Source organism: Carica papaya, chromosome 4 (assembly GCF_054855325.1).
Source record: "Carica papaya isolate Zhongbai chromosome 4, ASM5485532v1, whole genome shotgun sequence".
Classification (NCBI taxonomy): Eukaryota; Viridiplantae; Streptophyta; class Magnoliopsida; order Brassicales; family Caricaceae; genus Carica; species Carica papaya.
The window spans coordinates 15,071,245-15,084,451 of NC_142312.1; the positions used below are offsets into that span (position 1 = coordinate 15,071,245).

At 36.6% G+C, this 13,207-nt stretch overlaps 1 protein-coding gene across 4 annotated transcripts; it reads right to left on the reverse strand.

The window, feature by feature from the left end:
- Window positions 1-2,341: 2,341 nt before the first annotated feature.
- On the reverse strand, window positions 2,342-10,323 carry LOC110820024 (DNA glycosylase superfamily protein). Of its 4 annotated transcripts, none has more exons than XM_088217935.1 (3): window positions 9,610-10,323; window positions 7,449-7,508; window positions 2,342-7,301 (listed from the first exon to the last, which is right to left on the reverse strand). In XM_088217935.1, the coding sequence occupies exons 1-3, from the start codon at window positions 9,665-9,667 to the stop codon at window positions 5,569-5,571; spliced, it is 1,851 nt and encodes a 616-aa protein (XP_088074061.1). In that variant the 5' UTR covers window positions 9,668-10,323; the 3' UTR covers window positions 2,342-5,568. The 4 variants fall into 4 exon arrangements, with proteins under 4 accessions (XP_088074061.1, XP_088074060.1, XP_088074059.1 ...); XM_088217934.1 differs by having other exon boundaries at window positions 7,449-7,511; XM_088217933.1 differs by having other exon boundaries at window positions 2,342-7,508.
- Between the last annotated feature and the right edge of the window lie 2,884 nt (window positions 10,324-13,207).

Sequence of the window (13,207 nt, forward strand, 5' to 3'; positions counted from 1 at the left end):
GAGGGCAGGGTGTTGACAAGGGTTGGCTTGATTTTATCCTATGGCTGTGGTCAATCCTTGGATAGCTCGGAAGAGTTCGGTAAACTCAACCTTGGTCTGATGATCATGGGCCTCGGATCTTTCGTTACATTTTACGGAAGGTCTCCCTCGCATCATTCCTACAAAAGAAAAGGAAAACATGAGTCGATGATCTAGCTTTTTGAAAAAGATGACTTATGTTTTTAGATATCCTAAGGGTCTTTCTACCTATAGCCTCAGTTATAAGGGATTTGGTCTACGTAACTGCTCTGACACCATCTGTGACATTTCCAATGCTAATTAAGACATAAGGGTGCCAGATACAGAAACAGATTACGAGTGCATGATAAAATTTGTATGCAACGGAGCAAATTATTACAAATTGCTTACTAAAATATATGAGTTCCAATTACACATATATATAACTGAGACCAAAAGTGACAACAAAATACAAAATATCAAGATACAAAAAGGGTTACTTCTTTCACTATACAAATGGACTCATCAGAGTGCGAGACAAGTCATATATTCAAGGTTTATGGATCCACGGGATCCTCATAAACTTCAAGGGGTAGGTCAGCAATCAGTTCCTCACTATCATGCTCATCTGGAGGAGCATAAAAAAAGTAAGTTCTATATATTTAGTAAGGAAAACAATATTTAAATAACATCGTAACATTTTAAAAGTGAATAATAATGTCATAAATACTTATCATCGGATCACGTCAAGGTTCTTTCTTATTTTATGAAAAGAATTCTATTTATTAACAAAGATATCAAATCCATCATATCATAATCACAACAATCAAATGAAATCATGCTTAATAATAGAGAAAATCAAATAAATTATGAAATACTCAGATTTTCATGTCATACTTTGCGAAATTGTCCTGACTTCCATCTATTAATGGCATATACGAATTTTTCACTACCCGTGTAGAATGAAGAGGTCAAATATGTAACGGCAATTTGCTTACGACACATTTTCGGATTGCCAAACCATGGTACGATTTATTATTACGGTCATACCAACCACAATGGTCCTATCAGATATTATATAATCACGGCAGTACTTAGCTAAAGGTGACCTCTAACAGATATTCATGTTACCGCTCTCGTTAGAGGATACGCTGTCATCCACAGGTCTTTTCACATCTTTCCATACCATATGGGGGAGAGGGAAATAGAAACCATTCAGAGATAAAAAGCCTAATGAGACATTTGATACATTATGCATATCAATACAGATACACGTTTTTCATACCATTTCATATTAAATATCCTTTTCGTATTTCAGAAAATTATTGCCAAAATCATGTCATTTAAATCACATACAAATCATCAAGTGCCTATATGATCTTATAACATGATTTATTAAGAAAAATTCACTCCATTTGAACAATTAAACATAAAATAAGCAAATCATAAATTTCAAACTTCTTAATTTTAATTTCTAAAAATACTCTTTAAGATATCCAAGAAAATACTAGGTTCCTTACCGAAACCTTAAGGTTTTCCTATACTTTTCTTCTTCTTCTCCTCTCATTCTCTCTCTAGATCACTCATTCTCTCTCTAAACTCTTAGAGGATGGAAGAATGAAATGGAAGTGATGAGGAAAATGGAAGAAAGGAGTCCTAATTTTTAAAAAATAGAGACTGTTAGATTTGTGCGAAGTGGCGAAATTTGGTGAAGGGAGAGAAAGTTGAGTAGAAGATGAGTGATTTGATGCAATACGACAGCGGCGCAAAAAATAGAGGAAGAATCCTCCAACCAGCGGCAGCTCTCCACCCAAGGCGGCAACGACACACCACTTAAGGCGGTGTACGGTGCCCAAGGGACGGCGACACATTGCCCGAGACAGTAGTGCGCCTCCTCAAGTCGACCGTGCGCTGCAAGCCTAGCCTGCAGGTGTCGATCTATCCTACCACACGCAAGGCCTACAACGCGTAGGGCACTGCGCGCAGGCCTGTCCGCGCAGGTGTACTGCGCGAATGGCACGTGCACAAGGTGCACGGGGCCTGGCCCTCTCCATGCCCGATCTGACACGCGCGGACTGACCTATCTGCTTGCGATGAGACGCGCGCACAGACCAGCCTCATGCACCGCGCGAACGGGACATGCGCACCTCCTATGCTGGCCATGCGCGCGCGTACGCGCACAGCGTGTGATGCCCGCACAAGCGGACCTTTCTCGTGGGCGTTTTCCCTTGGGATTTCACCCCTTTTTTTCTTTTTTTCTGCTGAAAATTATTTTTTAATAAAAATATAACAAAAATAAAATACAATAAAATAAAATAATAATAATAAATAAAAATAAAACAAATAACAAAATCAAAATAAATTAAAATTACGAATTTAAATCACGAAACACGATATAAAACTACGAGATAAATTTAAATGAGTTCAAATGACCTTAAGATCCGAATAAATAGAAGTTTTCATATACAAATTTAGTGCGATGGTGAGCGAGATGTTACACTACCCCACGAGTACCCATACCCAGAAAACATCGGAGCCTTCTTTTTGGATCAGGATTTTCGGACCGAGTCGTTCTTTAGCGGAGAGGCCCGTTACCCTTCGTGTTTCTCGCACCTTCTGGTGTCGTTTCCTCCTCGACCCGGTCTTCTGTTTGGTAGATTCAGCCACACTATTTGATACTTGGTCAGGGATAGAGTAGCCTTGAGTATTGTTGCTTCGCAACTGTTTCTTTTCATTTCCCAGAAGGTCATCAGTATTAGTCCGCTTCCTACCTTTCACTGGTTTAGGCCTGTCTTCGGCAACTATCGCGTCACTTGGTGCTCTCAATATTTGCAACATCAATATAAGGCCCTCTTGACATCTTTGAGTTGGCAGCCATTTCATTGATTTCCCCAACTGATGGTGATTTTGCAGACTGTGAAACTTCACCACGCTTCCCTACGATGTTCCTTGCTAAAGGTGATGGAGTTCTCTCTCCCATTCGCTTCATTTGATTCCCATTGCTGATCTATAATTTCTGTTGGTCCATCTCTGTTGCTCCATCTCTGTTGCTCTCATTCTCAGGGCAGCAACTGATCTTCGATTGTAGTTCAGACTTTCGCTCACCTTACTAACTCCATGAAGCTGTGAGTTACTTGCCCTCTCATCTCTAGTAGGTGTTCTTTGATTTTGCTTTCTGTTTGACACAAGAAGATTGTCCTTAACCCATTAGCATCCACTTCTGTCTATTCTTTCAGATTTATAAGGAGAAATATATCTTCTGTGCTCAAATTTGGACAGTGGCTTAGTTTCGATTGCCATCCAAGTTGGGTTTGAGCAAAAGATCAATGCCATCATCCCCCCTCCTTAGTTTATATGGTGACGTGTTGCTAGCTCTCCTTTGAGTTTGGCTGATTCTGGAATTCATATTAGCCGCGGAAGATTCATCATGGTACGCAAACATTGAAGACTTTCTTTGTCTGAGTCTCATAGGACTTATCTTTATGTTTCTGGGCAAAACATAAACCATGTTAAGATCACCAGCTTCATTTTTTTGGTTGTGATCATGCCATGGACTTTCTTGCCGCCATATCAGAAGGCTCATAACCGCTCCTCCTTTCCTTCAAGGAAACGGAGGAATGAAGGTGAGTACCTCTCCCATGCCTTGAGGAACTCCCCATCTTCCTTCTTACCAAAACTGAACTGTCAAGTTGAATCAAAAGAAATTCAGATCAATGTTATCTGTAATCTCAGATTTCTATTCCATTTTCAGTAAAGGGTGTTCAAGATTTATGAGAAAACAAAGAAGGTAACAGGCAGAAAAAGAATTATCAGAGAGAATTCCAGCCATAAAGGGAGATATAAAGATGCAGAAAATGGTCAAGTTGTTTAAGCAGTCGATGGCTATAAAGCGAAGACATTGTGAAAGACAATGTCTTTGTATTCTGCAGTTCTTTAATGTTCTAACTTGTGTTCAGCTAGCCATGTTTACAACTAAACAATCACTTCTTGAGTGTCCTGCAATTACTAGCACTTCATTGATGACAATTCTATCTTCTTTACTTTCTTTCCCTGTCTGATTCTGTCTCTCCGCCAGGCGATTGTGAGTAAAATTCAAAAATCAACTTATTTTCAGAGGCTTTCCTTGGATGCTAGCAATTAGAAATTTTGATTATATTTTCTGTTCTTCTCCTGAGAAAAGAGAAACTATAATGGAGTTCACTAAATCATCACCCATGATTTAGAAAAGATCTACATGAAAATTCTGATGAAATATAAATATTTCTTCAGCAGAAGCTAGCATAGAACACAAGTCAATAGATTTATTCAGATTTGGATGCTGTGGCATCTTAGAAAGAAGAATCTGAAAAAGTAAATGGAATGCCAAGGCACATTCCACGTTCACAGTCCCTCCAAAAAGCTATGCCAAATTAATTTAGTGCAACTAAGGTTATATTCCTTCAAAATTAGCCTTGTAGGCGGTAGAATCTTAGCTAAACACTATCAGCCTGTGAAGTAGAATTGATTATTCTTAGACATTATTTAACTTTTTGCAGTGGGTGCAAATGGGTTTTTGTATTTGAGGCTTGATTGGGCTTTTGATTTTGGGTTTTATCTCTACTTGACCTATGGAGTTGGATTGAAATTTAAATGATTTCTAATCCAGCGTTTATTTAAATCTGATAAGAACGTTTCTTTTCCAAAAAAAGGAGGTCAATTTTGGGTTGGATTGCCAACCAGGTACAGCAAACAGAGAGAGACTTGCAATAATCGGAAAGGTCGGTCTCAGAGGATGACAGGGCAGAAGATGAATGTTTGGTCTCATAGGATTACAGGACCGAAGATGAAACATCAGAATGATCAGCCATTGAAAGCTTGAGAGATTGACCCAAAAAAAATGAAGAGAATAAGAGAGCAAAGAGCAAAGAGAAAAGAGAAAACAAGCCGATCGAAAGGGACCAAGCAGAGGATGAGGACAGGTTTTTACGAAATGAGACGAAGGGTCTGTTTCGCAATCATACGATATCTCATAGTGAGAGGCTTGTTGGGGCACACGAAATAAAGAAAATACGAGAAAGAATTATGACATGTTACTCACATCTTACTTTTGATATGCTATAGATTATTTTCCTATTTTTTGACGGTTGAAATTACTAGGTTACATAAGCCGGCGGCTGTAGTGATTCTGTATATTCACAAATACTATCTTATCTCAAAATGACAAGGAAAAGGAAAGGGTAGTAATTAAAAGAATGGTGAGATATTACTCCTTATGCAGTTAGGGTGATAAGATTAGCATAGATTAATTGGATTTAAGCTAGTCACTATTACAAGTCTTTATTCTTGATTAATAACCCAGTGGAGAATTTTTTTTTTCTTTTACAATATCAAAAAATAGATTAAAAAAGCTTTTTTTCTGATCATAACGATATTTCTTACAAATAGAATTCCCCCATTCTAGTTTCCTTCTTTTTGTCATCAATTCTAACCAAGAAATTTTGATTAAATAAAAAGTGCTTTTTGCTAAACTTCTCTACACATTCGCCTAAACAGCAACTAAGTTAGTCCTAGTAAAAAAATGAGAACAAAAATCTAGACCGTGGTGTTTTTTCTAGTGCAGAGAAATTCCCAATAATAATTCAACATGTGATCAGCAGGTTTAACTCGATCCCACTTTCCTGTACAGAATATTGCATATGCATCGGCTGCATACTTTCCAATGCCATGCAGCTGAGTGACATGGGTCCAGCTTTCTTCAAGGTATTCTTGAGAGAAGCGCTGTATCATTGCTGCCCGCTTCTTCTGTAGTCCTAGAGTTTGTATGACTTTCTCTATCTCCTCAGTGTCAACCTCAGTAGCAGTCTTCGCATTCGGACACAAAGTGAAGAGGTCTAATATAACTTTTTCAGCCTGGCGACCAGTTGTTCTGTTAAGAAGCATGCATATAACCAAAACCCGCCAAGGGTCATGGACATGATCTTCTTGGAGCAGACCAAACTCAGATCGAGGAGGCCTCCATGGACTATCTGGGCTTCTTCTTTTATAAGCCTCATCACGCTTCTCAGAAGCAGAAAGCTGACAAGGCCTTCCTACCTTTTTCTGTCCTTTTTTGTCTTCCTCCCTAGGTGTGTTCTGGAAGTAGGGAGAGACCTTTAACACCTTGGGACAAGGCTTTGTTCGTTTGATTGTCTTGACTTCACCTTCATTTACCAACTCCTGCAGCCCTGTTGAGGTCTGGATCTTATCCCCATTTCTAACATTCTTGATTTCCAGCTCATTCCCTTGCGCCTTTACAACTTGATTGGCTAGAATTTGGGATCTCATATCCTTCCCCAATGGAGGTGGTTCAGGAACCTCCTTGGCCTTGGAATGCCCGTCACCTTTATACGTGTAATTTGAAAGCATTTCATCAAGATCTTTCCCTCCGTAAGTAGTTGAGGAATTTTGTCTGCTTTTATTAGCGGCAGCAAGAGGACCTAGCCTTGTGTTAATCAAGGAATCAGATAATTGTATCTTCTCCTTGTCCACAGGGACAGTGTCATTCCTCCTGCCATTTTCTATCGCCTCATAAAGAGATTTCTCTTCTTTTGTGTGGGAATGGGGATTAGAGTTGCCACCTTCATCGGAAGAAGGGTGGGAATTCTTCTGAAAGTGTGGGGAAACGATTCGTCCAGTTTCTAAATCCTTCCTCCCACCATGTTCTCTCCTCCTGGGACAAGATTTCTGTTCTTTTATGTCGGAATCAAGACTAGAGTTGCCATTTCTATCGGAACAAGAACGGAATCTGTTGTGAAAATAAGGGGAAACAACTTGGGCAGTTTGTAAACCCTTCCTCCCACCATCTTCTCTCTTCTTGGAATGGGATTTCTTTTCTTTACGATGGGAACTCGGACCAGATTCATCGTTGCTGGCTTCACCTTCTCGGCACATGCTCCTTGAAAAATAAGGGGAAACAACCCGCACAGTTTCTCCATCCTCTCTCCTCTTCTTCCTCTTCCTATTGGAGTGAGATTTCTCTTGCTTTGTCTGAGAACAGAGACTAGAGTTTCCATTGGAAGGACAGAAATTCTTCTCAAAATACAGGGAAACAATTCGCCCAGTTTCCAAATTCTTACTCCCACCATCTTCTCTCCTCTTCTTCTGTTTTCCTTGAGAACGGGGATTACAGTTTCCATTGTCAGTGTCACCTTCTAGGCACAAACTACTTGGAAAAGAAGGGGAAACAACTCGCACGATTTCCCTATCCTTTCTCCTCTTCCTCCTGGAGCTTCCGTGGCTCTTGCTTTGACAATCTTCTCTTCTCTTTGAAGGATATTTCTCTTCTTCTGTAAAACACGACGAAGTGGAATTTACATTCTGAAAACAAGGGGAAACCACTCTCACAGTCTCTCCACCATTGCCATCACCTTCTTCTCGCTTCCTCTTGGAGTGAAATTTCTCTTCATTTTTCCTGGAACAGGGCTTAGAATTACCTTTGTTTTGACTGTCTCTGATTCTCCTCATCTGCCTCTCGGAACGAGATTCCTCTTCCTCTGCTGCAATAGATTAAAAAAGTTACAAAACTTTCTCACTTAACGAGTGGAATACAAAATGAAGAGCTACAATATTCAACTATTAGGCTTCAAATAGAAAAAGAAAAAAAGAGAGCTTTTAGGTTCAGACGTTCTTGTACTTGAAAGATTGTATTAAATGTGGTACTATCACAATTGTGCCGCTGGATAAAACTCCACAAAAATAAGAATTTACAATAAATGGAAAAATGAGTTGTCAGTAATAGTAATCCGTTTTGTGGACTTAAACATCAAAATATGCACCAATCTAATAAAGGTAAACTAAATCCGAAAAATAAAACTAGACAAGAAGGGGTGAGGCACCAGTCTAGTGGCATAAGCATTAAAATGACCCAGAAGAAACATGTGTAAGTGAAACTAAAAAAAATATACAACTATATAAACATAATAAAGTAGATGTCTAAAATATATTTCACCCGTACAAACAGCATCATTTTTCACCAAAAAGAGAAGAAGAAGGGGAAAAAAACTATCTAGATGTGAAGACCAAAGATTGTAATCATAAAGCAGCCTTACGCAGAAAAAAAACTAAATCTCTGAGTAAATTATGAACATGAAACAATCCCGGTTATTCTCTATCGTCATCCAAATAAATTACCTTCATGCATCCTTATATGCAAGAAACTGCAGTCACTTTTTAGCTTATTTCATGCATTCAAGTTAAGATTTAGAATTTATATGAATAATTATTGCCAAAGCAGCCCCTCAAATCTCAATCTCAGTGGGCCAAAGTCAACCAAATTGCGTGTTTAGTGAAACAGTGGAATATTTAAATTAGAGACTCCATAAAGATGTGAGTAAAGCAGTAAGTATCATCGGATCCACAATGATAACACTACAAACAGATTTTGAAGGAAAGAAAAATGAATTGAATTTCAAAAGAAACAAGAAGTTGATTACTGCTTCTTTATTTTTTTATTTCAAAAACGCATCAGTCTCCACTGAGACAAAATCTTATCCATTTGTAGATGGAATTTCAACAGCCAATAAGTTTAGAAAGAAGTTGTGAGCATTACGTTCATGCATAATTTCCATTCCAAGGTTAGCATGGTTAATAATATCAACCCACGTATTAATTACACAACCTTAACTATCAACTACAGACTCGTTGAAATTGAAACCATTTAAGTTGAAAGATATAGTGCTAATACCTAAAGCAGTGAACCAGATACGAACTACAGGCCAAGCTGTTAAGAAGAAATATAAAGAACGAGAGTTGTAGCATATTGGAAGATCAAGCGGCCAAAATAACCATGAGCAATTACGATATTATAAGTCTCTTCCTCTTGACTGAATCTGTAACCTTCACTAGCAAATTCATTTTCTGTATTTTCCCTGATCAAACTAGAAGTTACCTAGGAAACATGCATAGTATTGAATAGGGAAACTTGGAGAACAGAATCTAGTATACCATTTTATAAGGGTTATGCCATTTCATATAGACCCCAAATGAGAGTCAAACTTATCTACCCAAAGTTAAACAAGATAATGACCCAATTCATCAAACTAGATTTTAAGACAGAAAGGATTAAAAGCAGACATTTTGTGAAAAGAAAAAAAAAGGTTAATGACAATGCATGAGGGCAAACAAATACGAGAGAAAGAACAAGCTAACTTAACTATCCTGAAGACTAAAACAAAATATTAGAAATAATGACAGATCCCAAGAGACAAGACGACCCTAGATAGCTTGATCATATCCTCAAACCACAAAACAAATTGGTCCTACTAATCACAAAAAATCTGATAATCTAGTACTTCTCCTACAAACTCAGCCACAACACCCATAATAAATATCCAATGGCTTAAAATCTATTTAAAAACTATCATCATCCCGATCCAGATTTCAGTTATTCATACTAGAAAAATAATTCAGGTCTACATTTCAACAAATTACGTTCCACTAGTCTCCCTCCACTTTCAGTAAAATCGTTTTTCTTCATTGAAATTTCGATCCATACTAAATGAATTTACACATACATATTTTATGATCATTTTGATTATACAGAGACAACTTCAACTAACAATAGCAACATGCATCCATTAATGAGTTCGGATTTACCTAGTGGAATTCCCCTTCCAAAGCCTTTTGATAGGCTGCTGCTCCTCTCTTCTTCCATTGCTCACGCTCTCTGTTTTCTTTTTTCTTTTTCTCCCTTCTTTCTCACCGTCAGTCCCTCTTTAGACACCTCCCTCTCTATCCCTTTTTCCCTCCAAAAATCCCTATGTTTTTACACACCGAAAATGTCTTCTCCTTTTTCTCCCCCTGAAGCTCCCAGGTTTCTGATTTTTATCACGAGACCGATGACTTCGTCTGCTCTCTCTCTTCTCTCGGTTCAACGCCCCAGTCCCTGCTCCGATGCTCTATTTTTCAGTCCACACTTTCCTCTTCAATGCTTTACTTTTCTTCCCTTATTCGGCTTCTCCTGCTATGTGGAACGTCCTCTCTCTTCGGCTCTGTCACGACTTGTTCTCGAGCCAAACGTCTTCTATTCTTTCTCCTTCAATCTTCCCTTTTCCGCGTCCACACCTGAACAACAGCAAAAAGGCGAGCTCGCTCTTGGTTCGTTTCCTCGGCCAATCAAATCAACTCTCCCTCATCCGCGATTTTGACCACCATGCTTCTCTTGTCTTCTTTTCAGAACCAAGACACTCAAGTCACTTCTCTGTTGGCTGAAGCTGAAAGAAGTAAGGTACAGAAAAGAGAAAAAGTCCAATACAGTGTCGGTTCATATCTGATGATTGGGCTGGCCTGGTCTTTCCTGTCAGATGTTTAGGCTGTCCTCAGACCATGTTTGGGGTGAAATGGACTGCTCAATAAATTGTGTTTTAGTAGGACCATGTAAATTGGGTTCAATCAAGGTTTGGACCAACTAATTAGAGGATAGGCTTTGGATTAGACTTTAAAAGGGCAAATCAGATGGCTCCTTTTTCTTCTCTTCTTTTTTACTGTTCCTTTCTTTTTTTTTTTTTTTTTTTTTTTTTTTTTGTTTTGTTGAATACCATGGTTTTGTCTTTGGAGCTTGGATATTGAACAACAAATGTGGGTTGGACAGCAGACGATGATGAGAAGGGATCTAGGAGAACATTCCCTAGTTTGTACATTGATAGTACATAGGCCACACCCAAGGTTTACACTTTGGATAGGTATCGATTAGAACAAAAAAATTAAAAACACTTTTTCTCTTAGTCTGAGAAAGAATCCCATTTTGATTACTGAATTTTTCAACCTCTATTCTTCAAAGGAAAACATTCTTAAATAGAAATTACCATTTGATTGGTCACACCCAAGGTTTATTTACCACATGCATTTTCTATCCATCTTTTTTGTTCATATTGTCCCCTCTTTTTTACCTACATATGTTCAACCGAACCTTGAAAAGCAATGTAATCAATATGTCCACTAAGTTTGACAATCGTTTCAACTTATATGCGTGAAGATAAAAATAAATTTTGTAAAAAATAAATTTTAAATTTTAAAATATTTAAAAATATCATAAATCATATTCGAAGTGAGATTAGATGTTATAAATAAATACTAATTTAATTTTAGAGATTATTGGTTCATGGACATTAAACAATAAAAAAATGTTACACACATGTCTATTAAATAATTTGGTGTGCAAAGATTAATTAAAAAAAACTATTATCTAGTACATCCATATCAAAATGTCATTGACTTAGAATTCAATATACTAAATAAAGTATTTACATACCATAGAGATGAAAAATTAAAATATATTGAAGGAAAAATTAAGAATGATACAAAAATGGAACAAGCGAATTGCATAAAATTCTCTAGGGCTTTGAACATACTCTTTTCTTCTTCATCGTTTCTCAATTAGTAAAAATTGTCCAAATCGATTTGTTCTCATTAGTCTTTTTACTTGATTCTACTCATTTCTTTTTAGTTTTACATTATTTTAAATTTAAAGCCAAACAAACAAATTTTATTAATCTAAGTAGTGTCATATGGCAACTAGGTATTATTTTGACCTCTATTACCTAATATAGCTATTCCAAATGTTCATTAGGCTAAGAACAACTAATATCACTCTTCATGCAAATGTCCTCCATACATTAAACTTATCAAGAAAGCAAAACTACAACCCACTAAATTTATTCATTTTATTCTAATACCAAACCAAATAATCAGTTTATTTAAATCTTCAAACTAAGAAAACCAAAACAATAGTATAAATTCGCAAACACATAACATGAAAACAAAGATGATTTAGAAAGAAGGTAAGCTAAGAAGCAAAGTCAACATCCATAAATCTAACCATTTATCTTTTATACCTCAACCACTTCTTCATCATATGATAAAGAATCTATAACAAGCACATTTAATTTCTAAATCCTCCCAAAAGAGGAAAAAAAAAGGAAAAAATAAAAAAGAGAAACACTAATTTGCAAAAAAAAATTGCTTTCAGGTGAGAATTCTTCAATGAGAAAATTTTCACATCAACAAGGGTGGCTAGCTTGCCTCAAGCTTTGATTTTTTTTTTTTTGAATTTATTTTTTCTATATTTGATATAGTCATAAACTTGACTAGCAATATGATAAAATAGTAAAAATTATGAAAGAGATTATGGACTTGAGTAATGCCCCATGCTATCATGCCCCCATCTCCTCAAGATAGATGTATCTCTTTTTCCTAGCACTCCTTATTAGTCAAACATATATATATATGATACATACATAAATATATGATATGTCCCAATCAAAGCTAACAAAATTATTTGATGAAAATTGTGTTCTACTTAAGGTGAGAATTGACCGCTAAAATTTGACTAAAATAAGCCTCCTTATTGAAAACTTTAAAGGAGTTTAAATATAAAAGGAAATTAACAACTATTCCTACTTCTTAGGTCATATGTCTAAGAAATAGGACAACATCAGCAATAATTAAAAAAATTATTCAAAAATTAACAAAGAGCTACTTAACTTATTCTTGAGCGAGCAAGCTTGTGATTGTGATCAACCACTTAGACCAAGTCTTTGGCAACCCAAAATCTTCACATTGCATGGCTCATTCAATGTATTGATATGAAGTGCATGCAATATGTCACGCATGATAAGTTTATTGGTCAAAATACTTTTGGTTCCCCATAGGCATTCTTCAGGATCTTCTTGGTTTATTAATACCCCTTCCCTTAACAGTAGTCTTGTTTACAATGTTTACATTCACGAACCTATCTTTACCTTTTGAGAGTTTTTCTATGCAATATCGTCTACTAGCTATCCTTTCAATTTGATCAGGCTTTGTTCTATCGCATATGGTTCCATAATCAAATCACCATCTTCAGCCATTAGTGATGATCCAATACTTATTATAATTATTTCTCCTAGCTTCTTTTGTTAAGGGACACATGAAATATTGGACGAATGCAAAACTCTTCATACTTAACCCTCTATCAAAAATAATAGAAACTAAGATCAATAGGAAATGAAGAATTAAAAGAAGAATAGAAAAATGTCACAAAGAATTACCTTGATAAGTAGATCTACTCTTTACTTAACAAGAATGGTAAAGACACCTCTCTTGAATAAGATCACAATATGATTTATTTTAATCTTAAATGCTTACAATGAAGACTTGATGGTTTATTTATAGAATAAGCCATGTAAATAAAAAGTAAATAAAATATCATAATTAA

Excerpts from the sequence above, each read along its gene's own strand:
- LOC110820024 (XM_088217931.1), bottom strand. The coding sequence starts at position 9,667 with ATGGAAGAAGAGAGGAGCAGCAGCCTATCAAAAGGCTTTGGAAGGGGA. Across the intron at positions 7,512-9,609 it reads TGGAAGGGGAATTCCACTAG|CAGAGGAAGAGGAATCTCGT; the intron begins GTAAATCCGAAC and ends AATCTATTGCAG.